The sequence below is a fragment of the Aphelocoma coerulescens genome (genome assembly GCF_041296385.1).
Source record: "Aphelocoma coerulescens isolate FSJ_1873_10779 chromosome W unlocalized genomic scaffold, UR_Acoe_1.0 ChrW_unloc_scaf_1, whole genome shotgun sequence".
Classification (NCBI taxonomy): domain Eukaryota; kingdom Metazoa; phylum Chordata; class Aves; order Passeriformes; family Corvidae; genus Aphelocoma; species Aphelocoma coerulescens.
In genome coordinates this window covers 4,058,526-4,072,916 of record NW_027184080.1, presented here as the reverse complement: position 1 = coordinate 4,072,916, position 14,391 = coordinate 4,058,526, and the positions used below count along the sequence as shown (strand labels likewise).

General features: G+C 46.1%; 1 protein-coding gene across 4 annotated transcripts in view; it reads left to right on the top strand.

Moving 5' to 3' along the window:
- Nucleotides 1–14,391, top strand: part of LOC138102685 (ras GTPase-activating protein 1-like) — a 150,716-nt gene that overhangs the window by 52,848 nt on the left and 83,477 nt on the right. For all 4 annotated transcript variants that reach the window (XR_011147476.1, XM_069000401.1, XM_069000403.1 and 1 more), the window contains exon 9: nt 13,038–13,116. Coding sequence is in view for 3 of the 4 variants with exons in the window: in XM_069000401.1 (XP_068856502.1) it covers nt 13,038–13,116 (79 nt within the window). In the remaining variant the exon portion in view is untranslated. The remainder of the gene's footprint in view (nt 1–13,037; nt 13,117–14,391) is intronic.

Genomic DNA, 14,391 nt, shown 5'->3' with positions numbered 1-14,391 from the left:
TCTTTTACTGTATTTAGCACAGAGTAGCTAGCTCCTTTATCTATTAAAAATTCTACCTCCTCATTTGCTTCCCCATTCCCCAGCTTAGCTGTAACCAGGGGTTCTGGTGGGTAAGAATCCTCCAGTCCCTCTCAGTATTCTAGATGATGGTCATGAGATGGGGGCTTTTATGTTTCAACTGCAGACAATCCTTTTTCCAGTGCCCATTTTTCTTTCAGTATGCGCATTGATTAATACCAAGTCTCCTGCAGGGACTTTGAGGTTGTCTTGGTTTGAAAGACAGGTGTCTGCTAAGGAAGGCAGAAGCCTCCCTTGGAATGGCAGATGCAACCCCCTTCCCTCCGAGTTATTATAATTTTGAAATCAAGGGGGCTTTTAGGCAAAGATGTGGGAAATAGGAATAACAGTTCTTTACTATTATATAACCAGTCAAACAAACAACAATAACTATGACAGTAACAGCAATCACAAACCCAGTCCCAGCCTTCTCAGCTGTCGGGCCCTTTCCCCTCGGGTGCAGTTCCGCTTGCAGCCGGCAGGGGCGCTGGCGGCTCCCGGTGAGCAGGGCAGGTGTGATGGTTTCCCCGCAGCTGCAGGGGGCGCTCCAGAGTGAGATCGGGGAGCACGTGGCACCGGTGGTCTGGGGTCCCGGGGAAAGATGGAACAAAGGCTTCACAAACCCCCGGACAGCTGGCCCCGGTGTCCGGCCGGACCCTTGGGAGCAGCAGGCTGGAATGGCAGGCTGGAACGGCCGGCAGGAACAGCAGGCTGGAGGGGCAGGAACGAGCACAAATCCCGGGTGGCAGACGCAATGTATCCAAGCGGGGAACCCCCCGGAGGTCTTGGCTGGCAGGGCGAGCACGGCTACAACGTAGAGAAGGCTCAAAGCAGCGGCAGGGCAGGGCGGCCACAGTCCGGCGTCCAGCGGGGCAGGGAAGGTGGCTTTGGGATCCCGGGGCTTTCCAGCACAAGGAAAAGCAGCCGAAGAAGCAAGCCGATTCCTCTCTGTCCGAACACTGGACACCAAACTGACCACACCCCCAGGTGTAACAAAAGGAGCAGCCAGGTCTTTTGTCTCTCTTAAGCCCTCAGCGATTTGTTGTCTTAGTAACAGTATGGGGGAAAAATTCCTTTAACAGAAAAAAAACTAGACCTCTTAAAACCCCAACATTATCCACCCCGAATTTTTTCCCATACTAACATGTTACATGAAGCTTAACCCTTTTAACTATATAAATACATGCATCACCCAAATTATATACATATATACATTCTGATACTGATACAAGTACAGAGCCATGGGTAGTTCACCCTAAAACAAGGTCTCCTTGAGGTATGCAACAGGTCTCTCCATCCCTTTGCATCACCCACCAGGTGCAAACTGGTCCCTGAGCAAAAACAACCCCACAGATGGGTTTGTCTTTGCTCAAGGCAGAATTAACCCAAACAGTTTTTCCAAGCATACCTCTCATGTGCACCACTGGAACCTTATCCCCGTCTGTTGTTTGTAGGGGTTCAGATTGGGCAGGGCCTGCTCGGCTGGTGGAGCCTCGGGTGTTAACTAACCAGGTGGCTCTTGATTAATGCACCTCCCAGTTTTTGAAAGTCCCCCACACCCAGTGCCTTCAAGGTGGTTTTAAGCAGTCCATTACACCGCTCAACCTTCCCAGCTGCTGGTGCATGGTAAGGGATGTGGTACACCCACTCAATGCCATGTTCTCTAGCCCAGGTGTTTATAAGGCTGTTCTTGAAATGAGTCCCATTGTCAAACTCAATTCTCTCAGGGGTGCCATGCCTCCAAAGGACTTGCTTTTCAAGGCCCAGGATGGTGTTCCAGGCAGTAGCGTGAGGCACAGGGTAGGTCTCCAGCCATCCTGTGGTGGCTTCTGCCATTGTGAGCACATAGCGCTTGCCTTGGCGGGTTTGAGGCAGTGTGATGTAATCAATCTGCCAGGCCTCCCCATACTTGTATTTTGACCATCGCCCACCATACCACAGGGGCTTCACCCGCTTGGCCTGCTTGATCACAGCGCATGTGTCACAGTCATGTATCACCTGCTAACCTATGACAACTGTCCATGGTTAGATCCACCACTCGGTCTCGTGCCCTCTTATAGGTGGCATCTCTGCCCTGATGGCCTGAGGCATCATGGGCCCATCGAGCTAGGAACAACTCTCCTTTATGTTGCCAATCCAAGTCTATCTGGGACAACTCTATTTTTGCAGCCTGATCTACCTGTTTTTTATTACGATGTTCTTCATTAGCCCGGCTCTTGCGGACGTGAGCATCTACATGACAGACCTTCACGGATAGCTTCTCTACCCGAGTGGCAATGCCTTTCCACTCCTCAGCAGCCCAGATAGGTTTTCCTCTGCGCTGCCAGTTTGCCTTATTCCACCTTTCCAGCCAACCCCACAGGGCATTGGCTACCATCCATGAATCAGTGTAGAGGTAGAGCTTTGGCCACTTCTCTCTTTCAGCTATGTCCAGAGCTAATTAAACAGCTTTGAGTTCAGCAAATTGGCTCTATCCACCTTCTCTTTCAGTAGCCTGTGCAACTTGTCGTGTGGGGCTCCATTCAGCGGCTTTCCATTTCTGGCTAGCGCCTACAATTCGGCAGGAACCATCAGTGAAGAGGGCATATTGTCTTTCACTCTCTGATAGCTCGTTATATGGTGGGGCTTCTTCGGCACGCGTCACTTGCTCCTCCTCTTCTTCAGAAGATAACCCAAAAGTCTCACCTTCTGGCCAGTTCGTAATTATTTCCAAGATCCCAGGGCGACTTGGGTTTCCAATTCGGGCGCACTGCGTGATGAGGGCGATCCATTTGCTCCAAGTAGCGTTGGTGGCATGATGCGTGGAAGGAACCTTTCCTTTGAACATCCTCCCCAGCACCGGTACTCAGGGTGCCAGGAGGAGTTGTGCCTCTGTGCCGATTACTTCTGAGGCAGCTTGGACTCCTTCATAGGCTGCCAAGATTTCTTTCTCTGTGGGAGTGTAGTTGGCTTCAGACCCTCTGTAGCTTTGGCTCCAGAATCCCAGTGGTCGGCCCCGAGTCTCACCAGGCACCTTCTGCCAGAGGCTCCAGGACAGACCATTCTTCCCGGCTGCAGAGTAGAGCATGTTCTTCACCTCTGGTCCTGTCCTGACTGGGCCAAGGGCTACGGCGTGAGCGATTTCCTGCTTGATCTGGGCGAAGGCTTGCTGCTGTTCAGGGCCCCAGTGGAAATCGTTCTTCATTCCGGTAACCAGGTAGAGAGGGCTCACAATCTGGCTGTACTCGGGAATGTGCATTCTCTAGAAACCTATGGCACCTAGGAAAGCTTATGTTTCCTTCTTGCTGGTCGGTGGAGACATTGCTGTGATCTTATTGATGACCTCAGTGGGAATCTGACGTCGTCCATCTTGCCATTTCACTCCCAGGAACTGGATGTCTCGGGCAGGTCCCTTGACTTTGCTCTTCTTGATGGCAAAGCCGGCTTCCAGGAGAATCCCGATAATATTCTCTCCTTTCTCAAACACTTCTATTGCGGTGTTCCCCCACACAATGATGTCATCAATGTACTGCAGGTGTTCTGGGGCCTCACCCTTTTCCAGTGCAACCTGGATCCCATGGCAGATGGTGGGACTGTACTTCCACCCTGGGGCAGTCGATTCCAGGTATACTGCACACCCCTCCAGGTTAAGGCAAACTAAGGCCTGCACTCTGCTGCCAGAGGAATGGAGAAAAATGCATTGGCAATGTCAATAGTGGCATACCACTTCGCTGCTTTGGACTCCAGCTCGTACTGGAGCTCCAACATGTCCGGCACAGCAGCGCTCAGTGGTGGAGTCACTTCATTCAAGGCACGATAGTCCACAGTCAATCTCCATTCTCCTTCCGATTTGCACACAGGCCAGATGGGGCTGTTGAAGGGTGAGTGGGTCTTGCTGACCACCCCTTGGCTCTCCAGCTCACGGATCATCTTGTGGATGGGGATCACAGCATCTTGATTGGTCCGATACTGTTGGTGGTGCACTGTCGAGGTGGCAATTGGCACTCGTTGCTCTTCCACTTTCAGGAGCCCAACTGCAGAAGGATTCTCTGATAGTCCAGGCAGGGTGTTCAATTGCCTAATGCCCTCTCCCTCCACAGCAGCAATCCCAAATGCCCACCTGAGTCCTTTCGCCTCTTTGTAATAGCCGTTTCGGAGGAAGTTTATGCCCAGAATACACGAGGCCTCTGGGCTGGTCACAATCAGATGCTTTTGACACTCCTTCCCAGGCAGGCTCACTTCAGCTTCTAAAAGAGTCAACTGCTGTGATCACCCCAGCAATGGATACAGGTTCTGCCCCCACATGTCCTGATGGCATTAAAGTACACTGTGCCCCAGTATCAACGAATGCATCATGTTTTTGTGGCTCTGATGTGCCAGGCCATCGAATCCACACCATCCAGAAAACCTGGTTCTCCCGTGCCTCTTCCTGGCTAAAGGCAGGGCCCCTCTAGCCCTGGTTATCATTCTTTCCCTGGGTGTACATGCTTAAGGTACCTTCAAGGGGATCCGACATATCATCCTCCCTTTTGTAATACCTGGCAATTTGGTCACGGGAGGCTGGGGCTACTTTTACTTTAGTGGAACCCCCTCGGTTAGTGCCTCCCTCCTTGAGTTCACGCACCCGCGCTGCCAGGACAGAGGTGGGTTTCCCATCCCACCTTCTCATGTCTTCCCCATGCTCACACAGGCAAAAACACAGCTCAGCTCGTGGGGTGTACCCTCTCCCTCTAGCTGGGGGATGACAGGCTCTGACTTGGGGGCCTGTGACTTGCACTGGTGCCACACTGACTTTCCTCATCTCCTCCCTCATCTCCTCCCTGATCTCCTTCATCTCCTCTTTGAGGTCCTGGACCACAGCGGAGAGATGAGCTTTCAGCGGACCATTGACCATACTGTCATAATTGCTGAGCTTGTTGGCAACAGAGCCCACTGTTTCTCGGTTATTGTCAGCATCAATCGTTGCAATGAAGGTGGTGTATTGCGATGGCCCTAGCTTTGCCAGGTTCCACATCATCTGTCCTGTGCACTTGACCTTATTGGGGTCATTATCATGCTGTCCATCCCTCCCAAAGAGTACCTCTAATACTGCCACCTCTCTTAGCTGCTGGATCCCTTCCTTGAGTGTCTTCCACTGCATTCTATGATGGTACTCCTGCATTCTGTCTTTGTGAATGTCTCGGTTTGAAAGACAGGTGTCTGCTAAGGAAGGCAGAAGCCTCCCTTGAAGTGGCAGATATAACCCCTTTCCCCCTGAGTTATTATAATTTTGAAATCAAGGGTCTTTCGGCAAAGATGTGGGAAATAGGAATAACAGTTCTTTACTATATCTATATATATGTATAGATATATAGATATATAACCAGTCGAACAAAACAACAACAACTATGACAGTAACAGCAAACACAAACCCAGTCCCAGCCTTCTCGGCTGTCAGGCTATTTACCCTTGGGTGCAGTTCCGCTCGCAGCTGGCAGGGATCGCTGGCGGCTCCCAGTGAGCAGGGCAGGTGCGATGGTTCCCCCGCGGCTGCAGGGGGCACTCCGGAGCGAGCTCGGGGAACACGCGGCTCTGGTGCCCTGGGATCCCGGGGAAGGATGGAACAAAGGCTTCACAAACCCCCGGGCAGCCGATCCTGGACTCCCGGAGACAGCAGGCTGGACTGGCAGGCCGGAGCGGCAGGCACAAACACAAATCCCGGGGTGGCAGACGAGATGTATCCAAAAGGGGAACCCCCCGGGGCTCCAGGCAGGCAGGGTGAGCACGGCTACAGCGTAACGAAGGCTCGAAGCAGCAGCGGTGCAGGGCGGCCACAGCCCAGCCTCCAGCGGGGCAGGGAAAGCAGCCTTGGGATCCCGGTGTTGTTTCCAGCAGAAAGGAAAGACGCCAAAAACACGAACCAGCAGCTCCTTTCTCTGCAGCCTCTCCCTCCAGACGCTGAGAACGAACGGCCCCCACGCCCAGGTGAAACAAAGGAGTCGCCAGGCTCATCTCACCCCCAATGGCAGCTGTTTTGTCTTTCTTAAGTACAGTCATTTGTGCCCTAGCAACATGCATATGGGAGAAAATTCCTCTAACAGAAAAAAAAAACTAGGACTAAACTAAAACCCCAACAGTGAACCAACCTTTCTCTCACACTTGTTAAGAGCCGCTCCCAGAGAGAAAGGGTTCCTGTCTCCCTCACAAATATCTGGTCCACACCTGGGTCCTGGGTCAACGATCCCAGATTCCTTGCCTCACCACTATCCAGTTGCACACCTGTGCCCATAAGGTCCGAAACCTGAAGCAGCCAGGTTGTATAAGGCTCACGCCCCCTTCGCTCAATGGCTTTTCGCATACCACGGAGACTGTTGTACGACAGGGACTCAGTGATGATTTCTGGCTCTGTCTCTCCTGCTGGTTGTGAGGGCCCTGGTTCCCCATCATCATTAACTGGTCATACTGATTTGGTCTTATACTTCCTCCTTTGCACAGGGGCGACTGCTGCTGGCTGTGGTTGTCATTGTGGTTCAGCTGAAACCTGGACGGTTGTAACATTTGTGAGTTCCACTGCTGCACCATCAGACTCACCCTCTTTGGGGCAGGGAGAGGGTTTTTCACTAGCTGAGGAGGTGTATTCCCTTAGCAATTGGCATATCCCCTGGCGCACCTGGCCCATCTCCTGGCATATCTTCTGGCGCATTTCCTGCATGCCCTTCACCAGTACCCCCACCCACTTTGGGTAGTCCATTTCTGAGGTGGGCTGCTTGGCTTTATCAGGCTGTGGGGCAGGGTCTCTAGTGTCTGGGGCTGTGTCAGGTTCTGGGGCTGTGTCCGGCTCTGGGGCTGAATCAGGCTCTGGGGTAGGTTCTCTAGTCTCTGAGGCCGGTGTCTGGGTAGTTATCCAAGCCAATCTCAACTTATCCCTGAGTGCTAAATAGAGTAGGCCTACCAGCAGCAGGTGGTTAGTACTCAGAGGGAATCTAAACCCTTTGAAAATTGGTGGAGTGGGCCCAAAGAACTGGTTGAGGGGTTGGGAGAAAACTTCCCCTGGTGTCATTTCCTCACAGAAGGTACCATTGTTAACATAACCTTAAAAACATGCGCTCAGTGTGTGATAGCCGTTTATCCGCGTGCCCACATTCCGGAGGAAGTTAAAAACCCAGGAATTCCTCACCTTCTCACCCATAGCGCAAGCTGGATAACAGCAACGGTAGCCTTAGTCAGAGGACCCATGTCTAGGTAAGGAACTGCAAAGGGGAAGAATATAGCCACGACCATGTACCACCTGAACCAGGGTAAAATAGACCACATAGTTCTGCCTAGCAATGTTCCTATATCCAGCACACAAAATTCAGTTATCCAGGAACTGTTGTTCCTTTTTCACCTCTCTCTCTTAATGCCCTCAGGCCTCACATTGGGCGCCAAGATCTGTCTTAGTTTGAAAGACAGGTGTCTGCTAAGGAAGGCAGAAGCCTCCCTTGGAATGGTAGATGCAACCCCCTTCCCTCCGAGTTATTATAATTTTGAAATCAAGGGGGCTTTTAGGCAAAGATGTGGGAAATAGGAATAACAGTTCTTTACTATTATATGTATTTATATATATAACCAGTCAAACAAACAACAATAACTATGGCAGTAACAGCAAACAATCACAAACCCAGTCCCAGCCTTCTCGGCTGTCAGGCTATTTCCCCTCGGGTGCAGTTCCGCTCGCAGCCGGTAGGGGCGCTGGCGGCTCCCGGTGAGCAGGGCAGGTGTGATGGTTTCCCCGCGGCTGCAGGGGGCACTCCGGAGCGAGCTCGGGGAGCACGCGGCAGTGGTGGTCTGGGGTCCTGGGGAAGGATGGAACAAAGGCTTCACAAACCCCTGGGCAGCTGGCCCCGGTGTCCGGCCGGGCCCTCGGGAACAGCCGGCTGGAACGGCAGGCTGGAACAGCAGGCTGGAACGGCAGGGACGGGCACAAATCCCGGGTGGCAGACGCGATGTATCCAAGCGAGGAACCCCCCGGAGGTCTGGGCTGGCAGGGCGAGCACGGCTACAACGTAGCAAAGGCTCGAATCAGCGGCAGGGCAGGGCAGCCACAGCCCGGCGTCCGGTGGGGCAGGGAAGGTGGCTTTGGGACCCCGGGGCTTTCCAGCACAAGGAAAAGCAGCCGAAGCAAGCCGACTCCTCTCTGTCCGAATGCAGGAGACCTAACTGACCACTCACCCAGGTGAAACAAAAGGAGCAGCCAGGTCTTTTGTCTCTCTTAAGCACCCAGCAATTTGTTGTCTTAGTAACAGTATGGGGGAAAAATTCCTTTAACAGAAAAAAATCTAGACCTCTTAAAACCCCAACAGAGGTATGGTTGTCCACATTCTCATCCTCTTCCTTTCTCCAGGGAAACCATTCCTTTGAAAATTCCTTCCATAACTGCAACTGTTTTATAAAAAAATATATTTTTTTTTAGTATTTAAAGGTAGGTGCTGGCCATCGACTTCCAATTATTAAGGTCTGTTACTTGAAAATGGCACTTTTACTGTGATTGGACTGTCTGCACCTACCGCCTGATGGAGGGGAGCTACTATCACATCTGTGTTTAGCTCTAGTTTTCCCTGCAATCGGACTAAAACCCTCTGCTCCTCGATACATCTTCCCTATCCTCTCAATCCTCTCCTCTAGTTGTGCTAAATCCGCCTCTTTATGCACCAGTTCCCTCATAACTTCCGTCTTGGCAGCCTGATTATCTGTTCCCCCATCCAACCTGCAATTAGGACTGACCATAAGATCTAAATCGTCTTCCTTATCAGGGAGATGTTTAGAACAAATTTGTTCTATGCTGCACATAGAGTAATGTTTTAACCATTTTCCTTGATTCTCCTTTTCAAGAGCCAGCACAAAAGGGTCTGAGGGGGCTGTATTCAAGCCACAATCTTTCTGCCATTCTGGATGATTCTGCAAAGTGAAAAACATATCAGCATACCTAACCTCATCCCATTTCTGTTCCCATCCTAAAAAACAATATTAAGTGGAACAACGTATTCAAGGTTCCATTTTGTGGCCACTTTTCTCCAGAGTCTAGTTTGTACAATGGCCACCATTGATTACAATACTTAATCAAATTCTCCCTGGTTGCTGTTCCCCATGGGGGCCTGCCAATCTTTCTCCAGTGTCACAAAATGCAACCAAGTGGGGATTTTTTCAGAATGCTCCCTTTAGATTGTCCACTACCCATTTCCAAGTAGTAGACCCAAAATGTTATAATACAAATACAAGACAATTGTCAATCGATAAAAGAAAGTCAAATACCAAATTCTGGAATACCAAATAACTTACCCACTGTGCTGGAAGATCAACACATCTTGTATGGGCAGGATTCCCAAAAGAATGCCTTATTATTGAATGGGATCTTACTTGTGTCCCAGACTGGTCGAAGGGTCTGTGGTCTTCTCCAGGAAAGTCCTGGTGCCAGCATGAAGATCCAAAGACCCCTCAGATCCATGGGAGATCAGGCAGAGTGTCCCATCTGGAGTTGCCAAAAAATGATACCAAAATCAGCCCGATAGAAACTTTCTAACACAGTTTTGAGTTTTAGAAAGCAGGCATTATTTATTGCAGCATGCTGATGACGTGGAGGATCGTTCCTCTAATCAAGCGTGCTGAGCATTGGGTAAACAGAGTTTTTATCATACACACTGATTACATATTCATTAGCTATCCCTGCTTACTTGGTGTATATGTATTACTTTATTTTACATAGTTGCACCCCTTATCGGAAGTCCTTATATGTTTCTTCGGTAGTCTTCAACGTCCCGTGTCCTTTTTAGGTGGCTGTTCCTTGAGCCCCACTTTTGAGTAAGCGCAATATCGTTGTTTTGCATAACTTCTGCTTTCTCAGCCTTGCAGAGCTTAGCTGGCATCCTGCTTGCATTTTGCACGAGTTTTGTTTGCCTAAGTTACATCCTTTATCTATTTCTCCAAGGCTATGCTGTTCTGTTCTATTTTCCTTATCAGAGTAAAATGCTGTTCTGTTCTAATGTCCTTATCAGCGTTTGGAATAACTCTTAATTCACCCATTAAGTAATAAAAAACTGATACTACCCATTATGATGAGATGCTTTTAAAATTATCCAAGTAGCTAGGATCTGGGCAGCCTAATAAACTCTATGCTAAGCATTTTACAATTACTAATGTAACTGTAGTATAGTATTGAGACTCATATTTATTTTTCCATAACAAACCAAGTTTAACCATTCATTTTCTAAATTCATGCTTATTTATACCTTCCTTGATGTATTTTGTGTAAGTAGGCTTTTGTTGCTGTCAGATGCTGAAAAATTTTATAAATATTTTTTTCCTGTCATTTGATTCTTTTTGTGGTCTGTTTAATCTCATGCTTTGTATTTTACATGTTAGATAACTTAGATGACTTGCAAATTCATTCTCAAGTGCATTTGATTATATGTAGTATCTTTCTGTTTGTAATGTTTGGTTTGTTCAGTCATTTGGACTGCTTTAGTGGTAAGACAAATGACTATCTGAGTTGAGTTTGTGTGGGGGAGAAGAGGGCTAAAGAAATTGTATAAAACTGCTTTATTATTGATTGCCCTCATGTTGGCAATAGCTGTTCAACATGCAAAATACAGTGAGTGATTCTTTTATGCATGTTCCGGTTTGGCCAAATTTAGAAATATATCCTCTGAGAGAAGGCACAACCACCCCTCCCCCACCAGGTACAGGGAAAAATAAATTTTCCTCAAAGGAAAGTGAAAGAGATAAAACTATTTATTTAACAAACACACGAGAAAAGGAAAATAATGCTAAATAATAAAATCTCTCGCTGTGGAGAAAAAAAACCTGGGAAAGTGTTAGAATCCTCCCTTTGGTCTCCTCGGAGCTGGGGCTTGGCCCAGGGCCAGGCCCTCTGCGCTCCGTGGAAAGTCCTCCCGATGTGTTCTAATACTGAAGCAGTCCAGCAGAAAAGGGAGAAAATCTGAAATTCCAGGGAAGGAAAAAAAATTCAACTCTCAGTCTCTCTCCGGAGAAAAAGAAGCTGAACCACTGGCCAAAAGCTGACTGGAAAACAGCAAGCCGGGTGCTTCCTCCCTCCCCTGCTGCAGCTGGAAAAAAAACCTCTGTGTGACCTTGAACAAGCTGCAAACTGCTTTGAAAAAGTTTTGCTCAGTTTTTTCCTTCCCCCTCTCAGGCTCAGTTTAGAGGCATAAAAAGGCACAAAGTTAATTTCTGGGCATAGGGCAGCGACATGGGATACACATCATAAAGTCACCCCAAGACAATGCAGTGTAGTGAAGCTTAAATTTTCATGGTGAAAATGGCATATGCATGTTGCATATCAATAAAAATTTAAATTTATTTGGGTTTTAGTAATACCGAGAAATTCAAGTCATTACAAACATGAAAAAATAACTAATCTTCCTGTGTACATTTTTAACTTAATGAGTATACACTAGTTCATAGCTTTAGAAGAATGAAATCGAGAAAAAGCAAATAGATTCATTTCTATTGTTTTAGTTACATGTATTTTATTATTGTTTTTATTATCATTTTTATAGTATCCTATATTTTTCCTTTTGCTAAAATTTTATCCAATTGTAATAGGCCAAAGATCTATCGTGTGCCTTTTTAATTACATTTGCACATACAACTAACAGTCTATATGAAATGAGAAAACACATCATGTATGTTTTTGTTCTCTTCTGAATTACTTCTTTATCATCAGGTTTATATTTCATATATGGATGTTTCATCTGTGTTGATGTTAACTTCTCTTTATTATAATGTAACTTTCAATAACTGCAAAAATAAGAGCAATTCAAAGATATGTTGAATTTTAGATTGTCACTACTTCTTTCCTGATCCTTCAAAATAGAATTTAAACCTGACTTTGGTAATTAGAATGTAAGCTTACTCATAGAGGCATGTTACTGACTGGGTATTTAATTTAACATGATGGTTCAGTGATTTGAAGTACAATCTGCATAATCCATGTTACAAAACTTTTTTTATTTCCCATTCCTGTCTTCCTAGAAATAACTTGATTTCCACAGTTTGAAATATCTTCCATTCCCCTTCCCTAGTTACTCTAGGACTTTGAAAATTACTATTAATAAAATAGCAATTTTCAGCCTGGTTGGAGAGCTGAGAAATGCACATGTGTTACTTGAATGTGGAAAAGGTAGTGTACTCATTTGGCATTGTGGTGGGTTGACTGTGTCTGGTTGCCATGTGCTCACCAAGACCCCTTCTCACCCCCCAGCCCCCTCAGTGGGAATGGGAGAAAAATAAGGTGAAAAACTTGTGGGTCAAGATAAAGGCAGTTTAACAAAGAAAAGTAAAGGCTGCACATGGAAGCAAAGGAAAAACAAGATTTTTTTTCTCTTCTTCCCATGAGCAAGTGATGTCCATATACTTGCTGGGAAGTAGGGCCTCAGTATGCATAGTGGTTGCTTTGGAAGACAAATGCCTTAAAAATGAATGCCCCCCTCTCTCCCCCCCTTCTCTTAGCTTTTATTGCTGAGCACATCATAGAGTATGGGATATCCTTTTGGTCAGGTTGGGTCAGCTCTCCTGGCTATGTCCCCTCCCAAGCTCTTGCCCACCCCCAGCCTCCTGGCTTTTGAGGAATGGGGTTGGAGAGACAGCCTTAATGCTGTGGGAGCACTGCTCAACAGTAGCCAAAACTGGTTGTTTATCAACATCTTTCTAGCTAAAAATACAAAGCACAGCACTGTGAGGACTGCTGTGGGGAAAGTTAACTCCATCCTAGACATACTCAATACATGCATTTTCAACAACTGATTGAAAATATTCTGTGAAGTTTAGAATAAATAAGTACAGTTCTGTGAATTTTCTTGACTTCAATGTATTAGTAGATTGTCATTGCTGCAAATGAGATTATGATGTTTAACACTTGATTTTTATTATAAATTTGTGAGGAAATGTAGTGTGATTGCATGTCTCATACAGAGGAAAAACTAATTGACTTAACATTTTAAATCTTATTTTTCTTATTTGAACAGTATTGCTGAGATCATTGAACATTATAGAAAAGAACAGATTGTTGAAGGATATTACCTTAAAGATCCTGTTCCAATGCAGGTAAAACTTCATCTCTGAGCGCTTGTTATTGAAGGTATTGACTTAATCCTCAAATATTTAAAATATAGGAACTGAATTACTGCAGTGGTATCCATTGTAGTTAAACAGCATCACCCCCTCCTGAATTTTTGTTTTGAGTTTGTGTGTTACTTTCATTTTATTTTCATATGCATTTGTTTATCTAAGGTTGGCTTGTAGTAAACAGAAGTTATGATAAGCTTTGTCTGTGCTCTGGGGTGTAAATGCTCCATCTTGTGCCCCTAACTCTGGTCCCTGAACTAGGCTGCTCTCTATTCTTCTGTGTCTAGTATCTTTCTTCCCTCAGAGAAAATCTATATGAACAGAAGAGCTTCAGAGATGATCAAGGGGCCGGGATTACAGGGTGTGTTCAAGAACATTGTTGCCCTGTAGCATAAATTCATCCTAAGAGACCACTGATAATAAACAAACCATATTGTCTAGTTTTTCATAAAGTTATAACTAGTTCAAAAGTATATTTTTATCCTTTCTCCCTATCTATTCTTCAGCTTTCCTGTTTTGATGGTTAAAAATTTGGTTTTAATTTCTAACCTAAATAGCTACCCCTTTGTTAGATCTATTATAGAAATTCAATGGCATTTCTTGTATTCTTCTTTAGTCAGCTCACTAAGATGAGCATACCAAAATCTGGTTTTTGTCTCTTCATAAGATCCTTGTAGTTGCCCTACTACCACCAGTTCCAGTGTGAGTTTGTGTTTCTTGAATGTAATGGACCAGAACAGCTCAGAATGCGATGTCATTAGTAATTCCTTTTTTCTGAGAGTGTTTACCAGATTGCCGAAGGTTATCTGTGTCATATCCTAGAAAGTTATCTGTGTCATTACTGTACCCACATTGTATTATATTGTTTACTATTGGTAAGTATCAACAAGAGCAAATTTTATTGTGTATTTTTAGACTTATACCTTATTATTCTGATTGTTTTTTGGGTTTTTTTTTGCTGATTGACTTGTCATCAATGCTTCCCAGTTTTCTGCTACTATTAACTCATGCTCTTCAATGTGTTTGAGACAAATGTGAGGAAACTTGAATTCAGAGACATCCTTGAAAAGCTTCACCCAATAACTTTCCATGTTCTTCATCATTCTTTTTGGATTATGGCAATCATCTTCCTTTTGACACTTTGTCTATCCAGTTATGGTTCCTGTATAAATAACTCTCTGTGTTGACTAATTTGCCATGTGAGACTGCATCAAATTATTTTAAGTTATTCAGATATATTTGTGATTTTGTTTA